Below are 24,119 nucleotides of genomic sequence, written 5' to 3'. Positions count from 1 at the left end.
CGGGTGGATAAGCACAAGCTCCCACTGGTAACAGCACCCAGCTTGGATGCAACTGGATGCAGACCCAGGAAACTGGTCCTGGCTTCAGTATTCTGAACTGCAAGGCTACAGTGCAATAGACTGTGGTCTCTGACTAATGGGCATCTGTCTAGAGCAGTGTTCATATCCAAGCTCTGCCTCCCACAGACACAAAACCAAGGCAAGTTGCTGAGTATCCCCCAGCTCCAATTTCATCTCCAAGAAGTAGAAATAGCAACACCCACCATCAGATCTTCAGTGAGATGTAGAAGCAGTGGAGTTCCCACTGACTGGCACAGAATCTAGAAACTGGTGGCTTTCACCAATAGGAGCTGGTTTTAAGACTTCTACCACTGACCCCTGGCTCTGCCCCCACCTTCCTGCTGAGTCCAGGTTGGGGAGGGAAGTGGTTAAAGAACACCCAGGATGAAAGCATCTCTAGCTGAGCCCTCTGTGGGTGGGATCTGTCTGACTCCTCCTGTCTCTGACCCTGTGACCGGCAGTGCGAAGTGGTGAGAGACCCTATAAATGTGCAGAGTCCTTTCCTGCACATCCCAGCTGTGCAGCAACCTGACAGCTTCCATTCTCTGATCCTGTCCCCAGGACACTCACAGGCCTGTTAGACCTCAGCGGACATTGCCCGTTGTCATTCATGCCCTGCGGTGACCTAGCTGGGATGCAAGTGCCTGCTGCACACCCTCTGCCAGTGAGGCCCAGCGGGGCTGCTCTGACCTTTACAACTGCTGTCATCTTGTGAAAAGCTTCCACATAGCATGACTGTCACTGAAATGGAAAGTTAAAGGCAGGAACCTGGACCCCAAATAAAGTAGAAGAATCTGCTCATCAGGCTGTCATTCTGAATAAGTCAGAGGTTCAAATGAGGGGAATGCCAGCAGGGAGTAAGCATGAGGCATATGGCCTCTTCAGCCTCTCATGCTCCCTCCAGGACTAAGGCCCCTAGCCTCTCTGGTCTCCCTGCCGCCAGGCCTGTGCTCCTCTGTGCCCATCCTCTACACAGAGCCTGAGGAGCTAAGAAGGCCACTTCCCTATCCCACCTGACCACGAAGGCTGAGGCCCCCAAGCCAGACAACTGTGCCCTCTAACATCCAGCCTCTGCTCTAAGCCCACCCGCTGCAGAGACTGGTGAGTATGGGCCTAGACTTCCTGGAAAACCTTCTTCAGCTTGTTGGCTCCAGTTATTGAGACTTCACTCTCAGAGTGCCTCAAACCTGAAATCTTTCCTAGTCAGCTGGCTCCTCTGACTTCCCACAGCCCTTGGCTTCTTCTTATTATAGTCACTTGTCACCCAGTATAAACTATGATCTGCTTGCCTATATCCATGTCTTGATTTTTATCATTCAGTAAATTCTTTTTCTTCCAAACTTTTATTATGAATCATTTCAAACCTGCAGTAAAGTGAAAACAACTGTACAGTGGGCACCCGTTTCTCCATCACCTGGATTTGCAATTAATATCAGTTGTATTTCCTTTAATATTAACCTATCTAACTCTCTCTACATTGGTTCATTTTAGTTTTTGATGCATTTCAAAATAAATTACAAGTACTGGCACAAAAATAGAAATATAGCTCAATGTAACAGGATAGAAAACCCAGAAATAAATTAATGTACCTATGATCAATTTGGAGATGGAAATGGCAACCCACTCCAGTATTCTTGCCTGGAGAATCCCAGGGACGGAGGAGCCTGGTGGGCTGCTGTCTATGGGGTCGCACAGAGTTGGACACGACTGAAACGACTTAGCAGCAGCAGCAACATGATCAATTAATATGACTAAGAAGCAAAACTACACAATGTTGGAAAGACAGTCTCTTCAACAAATAGTGCTGGGAAAACTGGACAGCTACATGTAAAAAAAACAAAATTAGTTTATTCTTTAACACCATACACAAAAAAATAAGTGCAAAATAGATTAAATTTGAGATCAGACACTATAAAAGTCCTAGTGGAAAACAGACAGAACACATTCTGAGATAAATGGCAGCAATATCTTTTTCAATCTGACTCCCAGAATAATTGAAATAAGAACAAAAATAAATCAATGAGATTTACTTAAACTCAAAAGTTTTTTAACAGCAAAGGAAATGATAAAATGAAAAGACAACCCACAGACAGATCGGGAGAAAATATTTCAAATAATGTCAACAAGCTATTAGTCTCCAAAATTTACAAACAGCTCCAGCAGTGGGACAACTGGGGCACTGGGCATGTCATGTTGTCTGGCTACATGGAACAGATGAAGGGCATGTCCCTGCTAGTCAGGGCCTGACAAAATATCATCTACTGGAGAAGGGAATGGCAAACTACTTCAGTCTTCTGTGATGAGAACCCAATGAACACAATGAAATGGCAAAAAGATATGACATGGGAAGATGAGCCCCCCATGTCGGTAGGTGTCCAATATGCTACTGGGGAAGAGCAAAGAAACAGCTCCAGAAAGAATGAATAGGCTGAAGTAAAGTGAAAATGTCTTTCAGTTGTGGTTATGTCTGGTGGTGAAAGTAAAGTCCAATGCTGTAAGAACAACATTGCACAGGAACCTGGAATGGTTAGGTTCATGAATCAAGGTAAGTTTGATGTGGTCAAGGAGGTGATGGCAAGAGGGAACACCAACATTTCAGGAATCAGTGAGCTTAAGTGGACAGGAATGAGTGAATTTAACTCAGATGACCATTATATCTATTACTGTGAGCAAGAATCCCTTAGAAGAAATGGAATAGCCCTCATAGTCAACAACAGAGTCCAAAATGCAGTGTTTGGGTGCAATCTCAAAAACAACAGAATGATCTCAATTCATTTCCAAGGCAAACCATTCAACATCACAGTAATCCAAGTCTATACCCCAACCACCAATGCCAGAGAAGGTGAAGTTGAGTGGTTTTATGAAGGGCTACAAGACTTTCCAGAACTAACAACAAATAAAAGATGTCCTTTTCATTATAGACGACTGGAATGCAAAAGTAGGAAGTCAAGAGATACCTGGAGTAAAAGGCAAGTTTGGCCTTGGAGTACAAAATGAAGCAGGACAAAGGCTAACAGTTTTGCCAAGAGAACACATTGGTCATAGCAAGCACCCTCTTCTAATAACACAAGAGACAACACTACGCATGGACATCACCAGATGGTCGATACCAAAATCAGATTGATTATATTCTTTGTAGCTGAAGATGGAGAAACTCTATACAGTCAGCAAAAACAAGACCTGGAGCTGACTGTGGCTCAGATCATGAGCTCTGTATTGCAAAATTCAGGCTGAAATTGAAGAAAGTAGGGCACACCACTAGGCCATTCAGGTATGACCTAAATCAAATCCCTTGTGACTATACAGTGGAGTTGATGAATAGATTCAAGGGATTAGATCAAGTAGACAGAGTGCCTGAAGAACTGTAGATGGAGGTTCATAACACTGTACTGGAGGTGGTGACCAAAGCCATCCCCAAGAAAAAGAAATACAAAGGGCAAAGTGGGTTGTATGAGGAGGTGCTACAAATAGCTGAGAAAAGAAAAGAATTGAAAAGCAAAAGAGAAAGGGAAAGACACAGCCAACTGAATGCAGAGTTCCAGAGAAAAACAAAGAGAGATAAGAAAGCCTTCCTTAAGTGAACGATGCAAAGAAATAGAGGAAAACAAGACAATGGCAAAGACTAGAGATCTCTTCAAGAAAATTAGAGATATCAAGGGAACATTTCACATAAAGATGGGCACAATAAATGATAGAAATGTATGGACCTAACAGAAGCAGAAAGGATTAACAGGAGGTGGCAAGAATACACAGAAAAACTGTACAAAAAACAAATCTCAATGATTCATATAACCATGATGGTGTGGTCACTCACCTAGAGTCAGACATCCTGTAGTGTGAAGTCAGGTGGGTGTTAGGAAGCACTATTACGAATAAAGCTAGTGGAGGTGATGGAATTCCAGTTGAGCTATTTCAAATCCTTAAAATGATGCTGTTAAAGTGTTGCACTCAATATGCCAGCAAATTTGGAAAACTCAGTAGTGGCCATAGAACTGGAAAAGTTCAGTTTTCATTCCAATCCCAAAAAGTGGCAATGCCAGAGAATGTTCAAATTCCTGTACAGATGCACTCATCTCACAAGATTACGCTCATAACCTTTCAAGCTAGACTTCAGCAGTACACAAAGCAAGAAATTTCAGATGTACAAGCTGGATTTAGAAAAGGTAGAAGAACCAGAGACCAAATTGCCAACATCCACTAAATCACAGAAAAAACAAAAGAATTTTTAAAAAAATCTACTTCTGCTTCATTGAGTACGCTAAAGCCTTTGTGTGGATCACAAGCAACTGTGGGAAATTCTCTCAGACCACCTGACCTGCCTCTTGAGAAACCTATATGCAGATCAGGAAGCAACATATAAAACTGGACATGGAACAACAGACTGGTTCCAAATAGGAAAAGGAGTACGTCAAGGCTGTATATTGTCACCCTGCTTATTTAACTTACATGCAGAGTACATCATGCGAAATGCCAGGCTGGATGAATCACAAGCTGTAATCAAGATTGCTGGGAGAAATATCAACAACCTCAGATATACAGATGATGCCACTATAATGGCAGAAAGCGAAGAGGAATTAAAAAGCCTCTTAATGAAGGTGAGGGAGAGTGAAAATGCTGGCTTAAAACTCAACATTCAAAAAACTAAGATCACGGCATCTGGTCCCATCATTTCATGGCAAATAGATGGGGAAACAATGGAAACAGTGACAGACTTTGTTTTCTTGGGCTCCAAAGTCACTGCAGATGGTAACTGCAGCCATGAAATTAAAAGATGTTTGCCCCTTGGAAGAAAAGCTATGACAAATCTAGACAGTGTATTAAAAAGCAGACATCACTTTGCTGACGAAGGTCCATATAGTCAAAGCTATGGTTTTTCCCAGCAATCGTGTAATGGATGTGAGAGTTGGACCTCACAAATCCATAAAGAAAGCTAAGAGCCAAAGAATTAATACTTTTGAACTGTGGTGTTGGAGAAGACTCTTGAGTGTCCCTTGGACAGCAAGGAGATCCAACCAGTCAATCCTAAAGGAAATCAGTCCTAAATATTCATTGGAAGGACTGATGCTGAAGTTGAAGCTCCAATACTTTGGCCACCTGATGCGAAGAGCTGACTCATTGGAAAAGACTGATACTGGGAAAGGCAGGATAGAAGGGGGTGACAGAGGATGAGATGGTTGGATGACATCACTGACCCAGTACACATGAGTTTGAGCTAACTCCTGGAGACAATGTGAAGGACAGGGAAGCCTGGCATGCTGCAGTTGATGGAGTCAAAAAGAGTCAGGCACCACTTAACAACTGAACACCACCACATGATTTTTAATAGTATCAAAACAAACAACCCAGTCAACAAATGGGCAGAAGATCTAAACAGACATTCCTCCAAAGAAGACATATAGATAGCCAACAAACACTTGAAAGATGCTCTGCTGCTGCTGCTAGGTCGCTTCAGTCGTGTTCGACTCTGTGCGATCCCAGAGACGGCAGCCCACTAGGCTCCGCCATCCCTGGAATTCTCCAGGCAAGAACACTGGAGTGGGTTGCCATTTCCTTCTCCAATGAAAGATGCTCAACATCACTAATTACTAGAGAAATGCAAATCAAACCTACAATGATGCACCATCTCACAGCAGCCAAAATGGCTATCATCAAAAAATCTGTAAACAATAAGTCCTGGAGAAGGTGTGGAGAGAAGGGAGCCCTCCTACACAGTTGGCGGTAATGTAAATTCATATAGCCACGTTGGAGAACAGTATGGAGATTCTTTAAGAAAATAAAAATAGAGCTACTGTATGACCCTGCAAATCCACTCCTGGGCATAAATCCAGAGAAAACCATGGTCTGAAAGAATACATGCACCCCAATGTTCATTATGGCACTGTTAACAGTGTCTAAGACATGGAAGCCCCCTAAATGTCCACCAACAGAAGAATGGCTAAAGAAGAGAAGAAGGCCCCACCCCTCAGAATTCTGCGCTCAACCTGGCCTCTCCGGCTGGAATAGGGGGGAAGGGGCGGGGCGGGGCTCGTGGAGACCCGGAGTCACACTTGCGCAGTCTGGTGCCCTGGCCGCAGCTGCCGGTCTCTGCAATGCGCGACTGGGCAGCGTTGGCCCCTGCGCTTGCCGTCTTTCCCGGCAGCTCGGGGGGATCTTCCTGTTGTCTTCACCCGCAACCGCCCCTCAGCCCCTACTTCAGAGTCCCTAACGCGTCCCCTTCCCTCCTCTGGTAGGCTGGCAGCTGCTGTGGGGGTTTCGCCTCTCGGCACATCGAGACCGCTGGCCCGGCCGGCTTCTGCGGCTATTTGCCACCCCCAGCCCTGCCTCCCCTGGGGCTCCGCCATGGGAATGACAGCCTCAACACCTTGCTCGCCCATGAGTAGTCACACAAAGGAAAGGGTGACAATGACCAAAGTGACACTGGAGAATTTTTATAACAACCTTATTCCTCAACTTGAAGCACGAGAAATGAGACAAAAGAAGTTTTAAAAAAGTGATGGAAGAAGGCCTCAAGAATGAAGAGAAACGACTCCAGAGATCAGCGCATGCTCGGAAGGAAACAGTTTCATCGTTTGAAGAGAACAAGACTTGGACTGGAAGATTTTGAGTCCTTAAAAGTAATAGGCAGAGGAGCCTTTGGTGAGGCGCGGCTTGTTCAGAAGAAAGATGCGGGCCATGTGTATGCAATGAAAATACTTTGTAAAGCAGATATACTTGAAAAAGAGCAGGTTGGCCACATTCGTGCAGGCAGACAGTTTGCAGGTTGTGAAAATGTTCTATAGTTTTCAGGATAAGCTAAACCTCTCCACCTAAGCTCCACCTAATCACGGAGTTCCTGCCTGGAGGGGACAAGATGACCTTGTTGATGAAAAAAGACACACTGACAGAAGAGGAGACTCAGTTTTATATAGCAGAAATAGTGTTAGCCAAAGACTGTATTCACCAACTTGGATTCATCCACGGAGACATCAAACCAGACAACCTCCTGAACAGCAAGGGCCATGTGAAGCTTTCTGACTTTGGCCTTTGCACAGGACTGAAAAAAGCACATAGAACAGAATTTTTTTTTTCCCCATATGTGAATGTTTCTAGAATGTTTATTCATAACAGCCAAAACCTAAAAGCAATCTAAATGTTCATCAAGTGAATGGATAAACAAATTGTGGTAGATCCACATTCCATAGGACAGAATTTTATAGGAATCTGAACCACAACCTCCCCAGTGATTTACTTTTCAGAACCTGAATTCCAAAAAGCAGAAACCTGGAAAAGAAATAGGCGTCAGCTAGCCTTCCCCACAGTAGTCACTCCTGACTACCTTGGTCCTGAGGTGTTCATGCAGACAGGGTACAATAAGCTCTGTGATTGGTGGTCGCTGGGGGTGATCAAGTACGAAATGCTCATTGGCTACCCACCTGTCTGTTCTGAGTCCCCTCAAGAGACATATAAGAAGGTGATGAACTGGAAAGAAACTTGGACTTTTCCTCCAGAAGTTCCTATTTCTGAGAAAGACAAGGATTTAATTTTGAGATTCTGCTGTGAATGGGAACATAGAATTGGAGCCCCTGGAGTTGAGGAAATAAAAAATAATTCTTTTTTTTTTGAAGGTGTTGACTGGGAGCATATCAGAGAGAGACCTGTTGCAATATCTACTGAAATCAAAAGCATTAATGATACCTCAAACTTCGATGAGTTTCCAGAATCTGATATTCTTAAGCCAACAGTGGCAACAAGTAATCACCATGAGACAAACTACAAGAACAAAGGCTGGGTCTTCATCGTTATACCCACAAGCACTTCGAGGGCCTGCCGGTGGAGAGGACGAAGGGGGCAGTACATTCCTACATGAAAGCAGCAAAATAGTTTTCCTTGAAATGGGATCCTAAATCAAGCAGAGTTCTTTGTACAACATCGTGGTTTTCTTCTCACATACTCTTTTGAAACAGTTTCCAGGAAGTTTATGGAACCCACCAATGCGTCATGGTGAACATGGTGATAGTAAGTGGATTCTCTTCCATAATACATCTGATGACCGGTAGAACAAAGACAACTATTTCTACTATATTGGCCATGAACAGCTGTCCTGCTTCTTTAGAAGCTTCGTGAGCCAATCTGATGTTTTAGGAAAAAAAACTCAAATTTTCCTAAGTTCATTAGAATGAAGGAGAAAAACAGCCATCATCCAACTTTGAGACTGTAACATAAACTTATTATCAGCCAGTTGATCCACCATTCTGAATGGATGGTTATGGTGGTTTCTCCCCACACCTCAGCCTCTGGCGAGTGGTTTTTTATAGCCTCCAATCATGTTGCACTTTATTTATGGTACTAGGATAAAGGCCCTCAACCTGTTTTGATTTATTTGCTCCTGCCCATCTAAAATACTCATGCTGCTTTTCTGAGTGTTGATGGAGGATGCCAGCTTGATCCATTGTTGCTCTTAGAAGGCCCAAAGGCTGCTGGGCGTCACCAAGGAGTCTCAGATCATATGGAAAATCCTTATTTTCTCTTCACATCTGTATCAGAAAATCCCTTTGGATATTGCCATAGACCAGCAATACCCACAAGTGCTACCAACACTTTTGGCAAAACAAAACAAAAAAAATTCAGTTTAAAAAAAATTACAGTCACCAGGCAATCACAACACACATCTTTAATTTGGAAGAAAAATTTTGTTAAGATTCTCTTTTTGAAATGCAGCAGACTTAAGTGTATCATTTGATGAGTTCTGACAAATGCACACATGAAGACTCAGAACACCAGAGTTGCCCCAGAATGTCCTCTCAGCTCCCTTCCCAGGCAATCCCTGCCCTCACCCCCTTGTGGCAGCTACTCCCTGATTTCTTCCTCCAAAGGCTAATTTGCTGCTTTAGAACTTCTCTTCAGTGACTCACACGGAATGAGCCCAGGGTCTGGCCAGGGGCATTTGCCACTGTGGTTTGGGGATTCACGGCTGCTGTGTGTTGCTTGGGATTTGACCCTGAAAGGCAGGCTGAAGGCACCACCCGGTCATGCTTTTTCCTGTATGTGACCAGATCAGAGTGAGTGTCTGCAAGAAGCCCAGCAGGTGAGGCCCAGCATTGGAGGCCATAGTAGGAACAATGCAGAGCAAGGTTTCTCTGTGAGGTCTGGTGTCCTACTCTGAGTCTGCCAGAGCCTCTCTGTGGGAGCTGTGTGGGGCAGGAGAACTTGAGGGATGAAGGCAGGACACACTCTGCACACATAGCATGGGACACTCCAGCAACCAGCCTGGATAGAGGCTGCCTTTCCACCGTGATAAGGTCTGCCCTTGTCCCAACCTAATGTGTCCAGAGATAACAACCACAAAGAATTCCTCTTTTATAGGTAACTTTTACCAAAATATACTTTGCAAAGATATTTCTAAATTAATAGGATCTGTAGTACAAAGAATTTTCCAACTTTTTGCACAGTATTCTATTTCATGGATGGACTAGTCTCTTTCATTTGTCTCCCTTGGTCAATATTCAGATTATTCCTCATAGGTTGATACTAGAAGTTATACTGTAGGACCATCCTGATATTTACTACCCTGTGAACTTGGGAAAGGAATTCCCTCGATCAAGACCAACGTAGAATTTCTGCCTTAAGTGGAGAGCCAGGTAACAATTGGCCAAAGTCCAGTTCTCACAAAGTGGATATGCCACTCAGCATGTGGTGCTCCAGATCTGCCCTCCCCAGGGCAGGTCACATTCATCTGTGTACCCTAGTCAGTCTCAAGCAAGTTAGATGCCCTCTTCCTGCTCATCTCCATCAGCCTTCTCAGGGAGAGGCCTGCCTTCCCAGCTCTTTGGAACCCCCGGGTGGCCTGGTGTATCATTTTTTTTCAGAGAGAAAGCTTTCCATTCCAGAAAGGATTGGTCTCCCTTCCAGGGACTTTCAGTCCTTCTGCCATGTGAAAGCTGGTGGGCAGTGAACTGTATGGGGAAATGCAGCAAATACAGCCCCAGAAGCCAATTTTAGACCTTCCGGTCACTTCATTTTCTTCCCATGGTTGATACTGTTGGAAGAATTAAGGTACGATGCATAGAAATTTGGGAAGAAAAAGGGACAGCTTTCTGGACAAAACAACAGTCCTTTATCTGAAAGTTTCTTTTGCTGAACTATTGAAACCATAACCCTGCCTTCCAGTTTGGAGACTTGCCAGAACTCAGAAGCCATCCTTTGAGAGCAGCACTGCCTGGGACAGAGTGACTCTGTTGCAAAGCTGATGCAGCAGCTAAGCAGGGCTGAAGGCAGCAGGAGACCCAAGGAGGAAGGAAGGCACCCAGGTGACGGGCAGTGTGCACTGCTCCTGAGGGAGCCAGTATGGTCTGTGTGCTGGATTATCAGCCAGCCCTGACCTCTGCTGCTGCCCTTCCTCCAGTCACCCAGATGGAAGAAGAGTCTGGGCTCAATCTTTACCATGAGGCTGGGACCACCAGGTCCCCTATGGGGGTTTATGCTTCCAACATAAACATGTTGGAAAACATGTCCCAAAACATGTTAGCAGGCCAAGAATCTATTTACTTCAAAAGAAAATTTGCAAACCCCACCTTGATCTGATGGAAGCTACAGGAACATCTGAAGCAGGAGGAATCAGGACTGCCAGGTCCAAGGCTGTGCTGGCATTTCAGAGGAATGCTTTCCAAGTTAATTGATTTTGGACAAATCAAGTATATGCAATTGCAACTAGCCAACCTTTGCCAGGATGCATGGGTGGAGGCTAAAGACCATGGACTTGCAGTAAGATGACCTGCACTTATCCTGGCCAGCTCCCCAGGGGCAGGCCTATGACTTGCCCTCTCTGGATCCCCTGGAATTTGTTTCAGTTGCCAGGATGCACCACTGGGAACCCAGTAGTCTGGCGAGGGGCTGTGGCCCAGAACATATCAGTGTCTACCACGCTGGCTGAAGGAAGTGCTTGGTGAATCTCTGCGGTGGGGGCAGGGCATTGTGTGAGGCACATGAGGGGCAGGAAGAAGCAGGGGAAGAATAGTCACTGCAGATGTCAGAACCACAGCTCTGACGGGCTTTCACCCTCCACGGGGGATTCTCCTGTGCAGGGTCCTTGCCTCATTGCTTGCTTCACCCAGGACCTGGTTTTGCTCCAGAGTCACCACCCTGCCACAGGCACAGAGAAATACAGGGAGGAGGAACAGATTCCCAAGTGTCACAAAGCCCCACAGGCACAGAGAAATACAGGGAGGAGGAACAGATTCCCAAGTGTCACAAAGCCCCACAGGCACAGAGAAATACAGGGAGGAGGAACAGATTCCCAAGTGTCACAAAGTCCCACAGGCACCAGGTTTGTGTGCCCAGCTCTGACGAGGGTCAGGATCATCTTCAGCCTGTGTTGTCTTCTGTGACTTTCAGTGGCCAACACTGTCTGTACCACTTAGGGAAGAGCATGGCTTTTCAGGGTCTGGATTTGTCCCTGTGGAGGGTATGAGACTGGGGGTCTTTTAGCTCAACTGTTCAGAGGGCTTTGTAGCAGTGCCCCAAGTGTTCAAAGCCCAGCCCAGTGTCCTCAGAGTGGACACTCAGTGATACCAGTTGAGGATCTTGCACAGAAGGTAACCAGAGTTGGTTCAGACAGAGCTACTTCCTCAAAGAAACCACTTGGGAGTTCAGTTTTGAGTGAAATTCTATAACTGTGAGGTCAGAGGGAAGACAGCACAGAGCCTCTCCTAACACAGACCTTTGGATGTTACTCTTGCAGAAGCCTATGAAGTGACATTTTCTGCATCTGGCCTACATCATAAAAGGAAGGATGAAATTGTTTGCAGATATCAGTTGGCCCCCAGAAAAGTCTATGGTGAGTAACCCCCTTGCTACGCCAAGTTAGAAATATCACACAGCACACTGCATTCCTTTCATCCAACCAAACTTTCAAAGTCCTTGCTGCCCACTCACTGTAGATACTGTAAGAATAAAGGCAGAATGAACAAGCAGAGGAAGAGACTTGGCTGGAAGCCTCGCCCTTTGTATGCAAAGCTAGTAAGTAATCAGTCTTCTAGGACGTCAAGATCTTTTTTGAAAAAATAAAGTTGATGGATAAACCTTTATCCAGGCTCATCAAGAAAAAAGAGAAAGGATTGAAACACAGAATGGCCATCATCAAAAAGTCTGCAATCAATAAATGCTGGAGAGGGTGTTGGGAAAAGGGAACCCTCTTGCATTGATGGTGGGAATATAAATTGATACAGCCACTATGGAAGATGATATGGGGATTCCTTTAAAAACTAGGAATAAAACCACCATATAAGCCAGCAATCCTACTACTAGGCATATACTCTAAGGAAACCAAAATTGAAAAAGACACATGTACCCCAATGTTCATTACAGTACTATTTGCAATAGCTAGAATATGGAAGCAACCTAGATGGCCATCAACAGATGAATGGATAAAAAAGCTGTGGTACATGTATACAATGGACTACTACACAGCCATTGAAAAGGAATGCATCTGAGTCAGTTTTAATGAGGTGGATGAGCCTAGAGCCTATTATACAGAGTGAAGTCAGTCAGAAAGAGAAATATAAATATTGTATACTGATGCATATATATGGAATCTAAAAAGATGGTGCTGATGAATTTATTTACAGGGCAGCAATGGAGAAACAAACGTAGAGAACAGACTTATGGATACCAGGGGAGGGGAGGAAGGAGAGGGTGAGATGCATGGAGAGTGTAGCATGGGAAATTACAATACCATATATAAAATAGATAGCCAATGAGCATTTGCTGTATGACTCAGAGAATTCAAACAGGAGCTCTGTGACAATCTAGAAGGATGGGATGGGGAGGGAGATGGGAGGGACGTTCAGGAGGGAGGGGACATGGGTGAACATATGGCTGATTCTTGTTGGTGTTTGACAAAACAACAAAATTCTGTAAAGCAAGTATCCTTCAATTAAAAAATAAAAGTGGCAACAAAATAAAAGAGAAAGGACTGAAACAAGAAATGAGAGAGAAGAAATCACAATGGATATCACGGTGATACAAAAAGTCATAAAGGAATATTACAACCAGTTGTGTGCCAACAGATTGGACAATCAAGAAGAAATTGATAAATTTCTAGAAACATATAATCTTCCAGGACTGAATCAGGAAGAAATAGATATGCACAGACTGACCTCTAGTATTGAAATTGAATATGTGATCAAAACACCCCCAGCAAGCAAAAGTTCAAGATGACATGGCTTTACAGGGGAATTTTACCAAACTTACACAGAAGAGCTAATACCTATCCTTCTGAAACTTTCAAAACACTGAAGGGGAGGCAACACTCCCAAAATCACTCTACAAGATCACCATTACCCAGATACCAAAAGCACACATGGTCTCTACAGCAAAAGAAAATTATGGGCCAATGTCTCTGATGAATATAGATGAAAAAGCTCAACAGAATATTAGCCAACTGAATTTAACAATATATAAAAAAGGATTAAACATCATAATCCATTGAGATTTATTTCAGGGATTTAAGAATGATTCAATATCCACAAGTCAATGAATATAATTCACCACATTGACAATAGAAAAAAAATAAGGATAAAAATCACATGATGATCTTAACAGACACAGAAAAAGCATTTGATGAAATTCAATATCCATTTCATTATTTTAAAAAACTCTCATCAAAGGTGGTATAGAGAGAGCACATCTCAATTTAATAAAAGCTATTTATGGCAATCCCACAACTGACATAATACAGATTAGTGAAAATGTGAAAGCTTTTCTTTTAAAATCGGGAAAAAGACAAGGATGCCCACTCTTATCACTTCTGTTTAACATATATTGGAAGGCCTAGGCACAGAGAACAGACAAAAAATGAAGTAAAAGACATTCAGATTGGAATAACAAATTGTCACTATCTGCAGATGACATGATGCTATATACAGAAAATGATTTTTAAAAAAAGGAAACTCCACCAAAAGAACTACTAAAACTAATAAATGAAGTCAATAAAGCTGCGTGATGCAAGATTAATATACAGAAATTTGTTGCATTTCTATACACTAATAATAAACTACCAGAAAGTGAAAGGAAAGTCACTCAGTCATGTCCAACTCTTTGGAACCCCTTGGACTGGCTTCACCAGGGAATCGTCCCAACCCAGGGATTGAACCCAGGTCTCCTGCATTGCAGGTGGATCCTTTAGCAACTGAGCCACAAGGGAAGCCCAAGAACACTGCAGTGGGTAGCCTATCCCTTTTCCAGTGGATCTTCCCAATCCAGGAATCAAACGGAGGGCTCCTTCATTGCAGGCGGATTCTTTGCCAACTAAGTTATCAGAGAATCCCAATAATAAACTATCAGAGAATTAAAGAAAACAATCCTATTTACAACTGAATCGAAAAGAATAAAATACCTAGGTATAAACTTACCAAGGAGGTCAAAGACCTATGCTTGAAACGGACACTGATGAAAGAAAGTGAAAACACAAATAAACGGGAATAAAAGCCATGTTCTTGAAATGGAAGAATTAATATTGTGAAAATGTCCATGCTACAAAAGGCAATCTACAAATTTAATGTAATTCCCAGGAAAAAAAATCTCTGACATTTTTCATAGAAATGAAATAAGTAATCCTAAAATTTCTATGGAATCACTAAAATAAAATAAAAAAGAATAGCCAATGTAAACTTGAGGAAAAAGAACAAAGCTAGAAATATCATGCTTCCTGTATTCAGGCAATACCACAAGCTGCAGCAATCAAGACAGCAGGATAATGACACAAAAATTGGCACAAAGATCCATGGAACAATATAGAGATCCCAGAAATAAACACATGCACATATGGTCAGTTCAGTTGCTCAGCTGTGTCCAACTCTTTGCAATCCCATGGACTGCAGCATGCCAGACTACCCTGTCCATCACCAACTCCCGGAGTTTGCTCAAACTCACATCCATTAAGTTGGTGATGCCATCCAAACATCTCATTCTCTGTCGTCCCCTTCTCTTCCTGCCTTCAGTCTTTCCCACCATCAGGGTCTTTTCCAATGAGTCAGCTCTTCTCATCAGGTAGTCAAAGTACTGGAGTTTCAGCTTCAGCATCAGTCCTTCCAATGAATATTCAGGATTGACTTCCTTTAGGATGGACTGGTTGGATCTCCTTGCAGTACAAGCGACTCTTAAGTCTTCTCCAACACCATAGTTCAAAAGCATCAATTCTTCGGATCTCAGCTTTCTTTATGGTCCAACTCTCAAATCCATACATGACTACTGGAAAAACCATAGCTTTGACTAGACGGACCTTTGTTGGTAAAGTTATGTCTCTGCTTTTTAATATGCTGTCTAGGTTTGTCATAGCTTTTCTTCCAAGGAGTAAGCATCTTTTAATTTCCATGGCTGCAGTCACCATCAGCAGTGATTTTGGAGCCCAAGGAAACAAAGTCTCTCACTATTTCCATTGTTTCCCCATCTATTTGCCATGAAGTGATGGGACCAGGATGCCATGATCTTAGTTTTTTGAATGTTAAGTTTTAAGCCAGGTTTTCACTCTCCTCTTTCACTTTCATCAAGAAGCTCTTTAGTTCCTCTTCGCTTTCTGTGTAAGGGTGGTGTTATCTGCATATCTGAGGTTATTGATATTTCTCTCTGCAATCTTGATTCCAGCTTGTGCTTCATCTACTCTGGCATTTGCATAATGTACTCTGCATATAAGTTAAATAAGCAAGGTGACAATATACAGCCTTGACATACTCCTTTCCCAACTTGGAACCAGTCTGTTGTTCCATGTCTGACTCTAACTGTTGCTTCTTGACTTGCATACAGATTTCTCAGGAGGCAGGTCAGGTGGTCTGGTATTCCCATCTCTTTAAGGATTTTCCACAGTTTGTTGTGATCCACACAGTCAAAGTCTTTAGTGTAATCAATGAAGCAGAAGTAGATGTTTTTCTGGAATTCTTTTGCTTTTTCTATGATCCTATGGATGTTGGCAATTTGATCTCTGGTTCCTTTGCCTTTTCTAAATCCAGCTTGAACATCTGGAAGTTCTCAATTCACATACTGTTGAAGCCCGGCTTGGAGAATTTTGAGCTTTACTTTGCTAATGTGTGAGATGAGTGCAATTGTGTGGTAGTCTGAACATTCTTTGGCATTGCCTTTCTTTGGAATGAAAACTGACCTCTTCCAGTCCTGTGGCCACTGCTTAATCTATGACAAAGGAGGCAAGAATATATGATGGAGAAAAGTCAATCTCTTCAGTATGTGGTGCTGGAAAAATTGGACAGCAGCACACACAAAAAAAGAATGACATTAGAACATTTCCTCATATCATATACCAAAAAAAATAAAAAATAAAGATGCATTAAAGATGTAAGTTTAATATCTAAAACCATACAACTCCTACAGGAAAACATAAAATGTTCTTTGACACAAATTGTAGCAATACCTTTTTGGACCTGTCTCCTAAGACAATGGAAAAGAAATCAAAAATACACAAATGGGACCAAATTAAACTTAAAATCTTTTTCACAGCAAAATAAACTATTGACAAAATGAAAAGACAACCTACTGAAAGAGAAAATATTTGCAAATGGCATGACTAATAAGGAGTCAATATCAAGAATATATAAATAACTCATACACTTCAATATTGAAAAAAAAACAGTTAAAAAATGGGCAGAAAACCTAAATAGACATTTTTCCACATAAGATATACAGATAGCCAATAAGCACATAAACAGATTGCCAACAACACTATGTAAGTCAAAACCACCATGAGATGTCACCTCACACATGTCAAAATAGCTATTAGCACATGTTGGCCAGGATGTGGAGAAAAGTGAAGCCTAGTGTACTGTTGCGGAGAAGGCAATGGCAAGCCACTCCAGTACTCTTGCCTAGAAAATCGCATGTACAGAAGAGCCTGGTGGGCTGCAGTCCATGGGGTCGCTATGAGTCAGACATGACTGAGTGATTTCACTTTCACTTTTCACTTTCACACATTGGAGAAGAAAATGGCAACCCACTCCAGTGTTCTTGCCTGGAGAACCCCAGAGACGGCGGAGCCTGGTCGGCTGCCGTCTGTGGGGTCGCACAGAGTCGGACACGACTGAAGTGACTTAGCAGCAGTGTACTGTTGATGGAACTGTGAATTGGTGCAATCACTAGGGAAAGCAATGTAGAGATTCCTCATTAAAGTAAAAATAGAATTACCATATGATCCAGCAATTCCTCTACTGGATATATTATCTGAAAAAAAACAAAAACAGTAATTTCAAAAGATACATATACCTTAATGTTCACAGCAGCACTATTTATAATAGACAAGATATGGAAGCAACCTAAGTGTCCCTCAACAGATGAATAGATAAAGAAGATGTGCTATATATCCACATACACAAGGAAATATTATTCAGCCATGAAAAATAATGAAATTCTACAATTTGAAATAACATGGATGGATCTAGAGGATATCATGCTAACTGAAGTCAGACAGAGAAAGGTAAATACTATGCATTATCACTTATACATGGCATCTACAATTGAAAGAAATGCTTGAATATAACAAAACAGAAACAGACTCACAGATATTCAGAACAAACTAGTGGTAGCCAGAGGGAAGAGGGAAATGGGGAGAGGCAAGATTCAGGTGTAGGAGATTAAGAGGTACAAACTGCTGTGTATAAAATAAGCTACAGGATATATTGTAAACACAAGAAATGTAGCCAATATTTTGTAATACTTTTAAATGAAGCATGATCTATTAAAAATTTTAATCACTAGGCAATACCCCTGAGATTATCGTTGTTGTTGTTCAGTCACTTAGTCGTATCCTACTCTTTGCAACCCCATGGACTGCAGCACGCCAGGCTTCCCTGTCCTTCACCATCTCCCAGAGTTTGCTCAAACTCGTATCCTTTGAGTCGGTGATGGCATCCAACCATCTCGTCCTCTGAAGCTAGTATAATATTGTAAAGAAACAAAACAAACAGAACTACAATGAAAAGGAAAAGAAAACTCTTCAGCAACCAACCGTGCTTTTCTCAGTCCTCACTTTGCAAGGTGCCTGCCCTCACTTCACTCTCCCTACTCTATGAACATTACGGAGATTACACCACATTACCTTGGGAAAATTTTTTTTACTCTAATCCAACCATCCTATTCCTCAGACGCAAATCTATCCCCCCAAATATACTTGGTGGTAATTAAGTTTCAGTATCAGCACAAATGAAGGGGAACACAGGGCAGAACTTCAAGGCTAATCTGAGAACTGAGTTACAGCCAAAAGCTGGTCACTGGGAAGGAAACCATCTGAGGCAAAAGGCCTGACCTGTGAGCACAGTCAGGGTATGAGGAGAGTTAAGGGCTCAGGAGAGAGAAGGCTCCACAGCTACTCACGACACACATCTGAGGCTCCTGAGGGCCACCACCCAGCTCCCACAAAATTATAGAACAAGCACAAACACAGAGGCCCTGTTCCCCCTGAGGCTTCCCTGTGTCCACACATGGCACCACCACCCACCCAGATGCTCTGCTCACTAACCTACATGTCGTCCTTGACTCCTCTTTGCTCTCATCCTACATCCAGGCCAATTGCAGGTCCTGCTTCTTCTGTGTCCAAACTCACCTGGACCTGGCCAGCCCCTTGACACACTCACTGTACTTAAAGCCCACATTCCTTCCCAGGGCCCATGAGACCCCATCCTCCTTCCATCAACAAGCTAAGCTAGTTACCTCAGGCCTCAGCACAGGCACCTACAGCCCAGACCCTCTTTCCCAGATTGTTCCCCGGCCACTCCAGGAATCCCACCTCAGATACACCCCATCTTTAATGAGAATCTTCAGTAACATACAAAAGTAGCAAAAGTTGCATAGAGCCCCTGAAGCAGCCTTGCCTACTTTCAGTAATTATCAACCCCGGCCAATCTGGTTCTGCAGATACCCTCACAATTGATTATTGTTAAGCAAATCCCAGACATCCCTTCATGTCCTGTGTAAATATTTCACTCTCTCTTAAAGACAAGCTGTGTCTCTAAAAGACAGGACAGGTCACCTACTCCTAAGAAGCTGTGCCTTCCTCTCCTTCCCTATTCCTTCCCTTATTTATTGACATCACAGCACTTTTCACTCCGACATTTTTTGTTCATTGTTACTTTATTGTCTGTCTCCCTCTCTAGTCCCACAAATGTCAGGCCCTTGAGAGCAGGGCCTCTGCCTACTTTGTTCCCTTTAAACATCAGTGCCCTTTATTAATATAACAACTATAAATGGAGTACAACCTTTAAATTTTGTGACTCACCATATTGTACATTTGGAACTTAGGTAATATTGTATATCAACTGTATTTAAATAAAGTTTAAAAAAACAAAACACCAGAGCTCAGTGCTTGGTACATGGTACATGTCAGAAGAAAAGTTGCTTCTGCCAAAGTGTTAGCTCTGCTTCCAATGGCAAACAGAATGGGAAAGACAAATGATTGGGCATGTCCATTTTTGTGTGGGTTTTTTTGTTTTTGCTTTTTAGGAAAAAGACCCATCTCTATTAATAAAGAAAAAGTAATTTGCCCAGGACATATGTTTGACAAGGCTGGACAGTAAGTATTTGGGGTTGAGGGGCAATTGGGCCAAGAATGTAAGAAGTGACCTCTGCTGGACAACACATTTCTGTCTCAGGAGAGCTCAGGGCATCATCCTTACCTAGCCTGGTTGGTGGTCCCTCAAGGAGCTCAGGGACCCACTGTGGCCCAGACTCTGCATAGGGAAGGATTCAGGAGAAGTTGTACCACCAGGGATGGTAACTTTGCTCCAGGCAGCTTTTCCAAGGGACTCCAACATACCCTGTACTCACAGAGGAGTCAGGATGGTGACACAATACAGGTGTTCCTGGTCACTTAGCTCATGGCCAGGAGGACATCTGACTCCACTCAGGACTCCTCACTATCTGAAAACCTTCATTGCAGAGGTCAAGCTCATGGTGCTTGGGGATAAACTCCCCTTACCCCTGCTGACTGCTCTCTGATAGCCCCAAAGTCAAAATCAATACCGTGAGAGAGCTATGGACTGAGCCAAGGGCTGTGTCTCTTTGATCTGTTGGTTACGCTCTGCCTTTCTGTGCTTTAGGGAGGTTTATATTGATTACAGCCTGAACAATGGTGTCAACTTTGTAGATGAAGACTTGAAAATTGCTGGCAAGGATTGTGGGAATGACAGGGCGTGGCTGCAAGAACCTCAGTGGACGGGGGGCAAAATGGAGGAACACAAAACCTGGGAAAAGGAGGTAAGTGGAGCAAAATTCCTTGGGAAAGGCCAAGTGAGTAGTTTATGAGACAGGCATCTCAGGCAGCATCCCACTGCCAGATAGGTGTCCTTAACCCTTATCAGGTTTGTAAAAATCACAGCAAATCCTTCTACAAGAACACCTAGGTTGAAGGCATCTGTCCGGGCCTTGCAGAAACTCTACCCTCTCTGTGAACCACATGTCACTGAAGGCACTTCAAAGGGACCAATTCAAGCTCTAAGAAACTCCACAAATGGTATTGATGTTCTGCCCACCCTGGACCCACCATGCTACCTCCCCTGGCCAGGCCTTGTGGTAGGGAGCTCAAAGCTCCAGCCAGAATTCCACCCAAGTTGAGTGTAAGAGGCCGAGACACTGTGTACTAGGAGACAGATTCCAGGCCCTCTGAGAACCTTGGGCTCTCCAATTTGGAGTCCCAGGCCTAAGGATCTAGAGGATGGGAAGAACTATGGCCGTGATCAGTCAGGGTGTGTCTTTACTGCATTGGTGCAGCAGCAGGCAGGGCTCTGAGCACACTCATGACCATCACAGCCCCGGCCTCCCAAGTTTGTTTGGGAAACACTGGCGGTCACTTTGCAGAGGTCATCAGCCTCCCTTCTGCCTCTCCTCATTTCTCATGCTCCTCCACTGCCCCTCCCTGCAAACTGGCTCTGACCTCTGCAGGGGGACTCTGCCCTCTGTTCCTGGGGAGCTGACAGGGCTGTGGGGAGGGCGGGGCTTAGCTCAGGAAGAGGAAACTGGGAACAAAGTGCTGCTCCCAGGGACTGCTTTTCCCAGGTCTACGACATCCAGGCCGCTTAGCCTGGAGCAGCCCGGTATGGGCAACAACGGAGCCTGTCTCTTTGGAGTGAGGTTTCTTTGAGAAGAGGGATTCTGTGCTTAATCCCACCGCCCCTGTGTCTAGTGCCAGCTGGTAAGGGTTCTCGCAATGTGACAGTCCCCATATGTGTCTGTGTCCTCTGCTCCCTGTCCATCTTCCTGGGGACCTGAGACTGAACCCCCACATTTCCCAACCAGGAGTCTTGCCACCTGAGGACCACCCATCCACAGGCACATTGAGAAGAGAACTCAGGAGCCACCTCTGGCACTGGGCCCAGCACAGGGTCACCCAGAGACTGCCATTTCCTGAGCACAGGCTCATTCTTTCCCCTTCCCTTCTGCTTCTCTCCAGCAAAGCCACTGACGGAGAGAAGGGCTGGGCAGTGCAGGTCCATGGATGCAGCTCACTCACCCTTGCCTATGAACAAACAAGAGGACAGAGCCCATTCCTTAAGGTCCCATGTGGACCTGGCCTGTGCTGGAACTTTCTATAGCCTCTTTCTAATGCATCAAATACCACTAACTTCCTCACCAGACATGGAGATAGAGGTTCAGAGAGAGGGAGAGAGTAGCTTTGCCCAAGGTCACAGAGCTGGGAAGTAGGGGAGAGAAGTTACTGCCTCTGTGGTCCCTATAGATGAAGCAACCTGAGGACAGGTGGTCCTGGTTAGACCAGGAAACCCAATGTGGGAAATGGCTGGTGGGTGCCCTGGAAGAGATCACCCAGACCAACCTCAGAATCCTGGTATGTATGCCTCCCATAGGCTAAGCCTTCAGAGCCCACTGTTGTATCACCAGTGATCACACTGCCTACAGTTATCATGATAAGGACCATAGTGCCTACTGTTGTCTTGACAACCACAGTACCTACTGTTGCCACAATGACAAGCACAGTACCTACCACTATCACAAGGACGACCACAGAGAGTAATTTTGTTCCAGAGGAGGAGATGACAGTGTCTGAGGTGGTCCCAGAAGATGAGACTGCATTTCCTGAAGTAGTCCCAGAAGAGGAGACCACGTTTCGTCAGGTGGTCCCAGAAGAGGAAACATTTCCTCAGGTGGTCCCAGAAGATGAGACCACATTTCCTGAGGTGTTCCCGGAAGAGGAAACTACATTTCCTCAGGTAGTCCCAGAAGATGAGACCACATTTCCTGAGGTGTTTCCAGAAGAGGAGACCACATTTCCTCAGATGTTTCCAGAAAATGAGGTCGTATTTCCTGAGGTGTCCCCAGAAGATGAGACCACATTTCCTGAGGTGATCCCAGAAAAGGAGACTACATTTCCTCGGAGGTTCCCGGGAAATGAGACATTTCCTCAGGTGTCCCGAGAAAATGAGGCCACATTTCCAGAGGTGTCCCCAGAAGATGAGACCACATTTCCTGAGGTGATCCCAGAAGAGGAGGCCACATTTCCTGAGGTGTTCCCAGAAGAGGAGATCATATTTCCCGAGGTGTTCCCAAAGAAAGAGACCACAGTGCCCACCACTGTCACAGAGGAGACCACAGCACCCACGGTTGTGCCAGAGGAGACCACCATGTCTAACATTTCCCCAGAAGAGGAGACCATGGGGCCCACCATTGTCACAGAGGAGATCACAGAACCCACAGTTGTGCCAGAGGAGGAGACCACCATGTCTAACATTTCCCCAGAAGAGGAGATGGTGCCCACCACTGTCGCAGAAGAGACCACAGAACCCATGGTTGTGCCAGAGGAGGAGACCACCATGTCTAACATTTCCCCAGAAGAGGAGACGGTGCCCACCACTGTCGCAGAAGAGACCATGGTGCCCACCACTGTCGCAGAAGAGACCACAGAACCCATGGTTGTGCCAGAGGAGGAGACCACCATGTCTAACATATCCCCAGAAGAGGAGATGGTGCCCACCACTGTCGCAGAAGAGACCACAGAACCCATGGTTGTGCCAGAGGAGACTACCATGCCTAACATTTTCCCAGAAGAGGAGACCGCGGTGCCCACCACTGTCGCAGAGGAGACCACAGCACCCATGGTTGTGCCAGAGGAGACCACCATGTCTAACATTTCCCCAGAAGAGGAGACCGCGGTGCCCACCACTGTCGCAGAGGAGACCACAGCACCCATGGTTGTGCCAGAGGAGACCACCATGTCTAACATTTCCCCAGAAGAGGAGACCACGGTGCCCACCATTGTCACAGAGGAGACCACAGCACCCATGGCTGTGCCAGAGGAGGAGACTGCCATACCTGAGTTTTTCCCAGAAGGGGGGATAATAATACATGGGACTGTCCCAAGGAAGATCAGCTTAATGCCCAAGGTTGTCAGCCATAACCTGCTTTACAGAAATCCTCTCTGGGTCCCTGTGCTCATCTCAGCCCTGCTCCTGTCCCTGTTCCTGTCGCTGCTTGTCTGCATCTACTGTCACAAGTGGGTGAGTGATCCCTGACTGAACAGCCTATGCCCAGCCCTTACCAACCTCCCCCTTGGGCAGGTGCCTGCCTCATGATCCTGTGGACAGGTTCCTATCAGCTCTGGAGCCCTCACACCAGCAAAAAAAGTTTGTGTCATGCTTTACCTTCATAGGAAGGTGGTCCATGAGCTGTGTTGGCTCCTGGGGAAAAGCGATCCCAGATGTCCTGAGACCACAGCTGCCCCACAGTGGTCAGGATTCTGAAGAACTCAAATGAACATAAGCCTAAGGAGTCTCTGCTATTGGGGGAAGAAGAGGATTCTCCAGGGGCACTTGTGGCCCAAAGGGAGAAGGATGCTGGCCCGGAGGATGCTAACCTTGGGGGCGGTTGCCTTTGAAAACAGCATGGGTCCCTGCCCATCTCTGGTGCCTTAGTCACTCCTTCATCAGTCACCACTCAGTTACCAGGATGTGCAGGACCCCATGCTGGGCCCGGAGGCCCAGAAATGAAACAGCTGTTGTCATTGCCCATAGAAGCTCACCAGCTGGTATATAGTCTGCTGTTGGTACCTGGAGGGCACTGAGAATAAACGTCACCTTCAG

General features: G+C 44.7%; 1 protein-coding gene and 1 pseudogene across 1 annotated transcript in view; both read left to right on the top strand.

Moving 5' to 3' along the window:
- LOC129555175 (uncharacterized) overlaps nucleotides 1–24,119 on the top strand; it is a 46,247-nt gene that overhangs the window by 15,381 nt on the left and 6,747 nt on the right. The window contains exons 10-13 of the mRNA XM_088842481.1: nucleotides 11,777–11,872; nucleotides 19,534–19,603; nucleotides 20,130–20,286; nucleotides 21,891–23,537. Of these exons, the coding sequence (XP_088698607.1) occupies nucleotides 11,777–11,872; nucleotides 19,534–19,603; nucleotides 20,130–20,286; nucleotides 21,891–23,537 (1,970 nt within the window). The remainder of the gene's footprint in view (nucleotides 1–11,776; nucleotides 11,873–19,533; nucleotides 19,604–20,129; nucleotides 20,287–21,890; nucleotides 23,538–24,119) is intronic.
- Nucleotides 6,400–8,025, top strand: LOC148775979 (serine/threonine-protein kinase 38-like; annotated as a pseudogene).

Source organism: Moschus berezovskii, chromosome 12 (genome assembly GCF_049115385.1).
Source record: "Moschus berezovskii isolate FMDL1 chromosome 12, NW_MosBer_1.0, whole genome shotgun sequence".
NCBI classification, from domain to species: Eukaryota; Metazoa; Chordata; class Mammalia; order Artiodactyla; family Moschidae; genus Moschus; species Moschus berezovskii.
The sequence above is the reverse complement of the archived record's forward strand: the minus strand, read 5'-3'. Positions and strand labels throughout refer to the sequence as shown.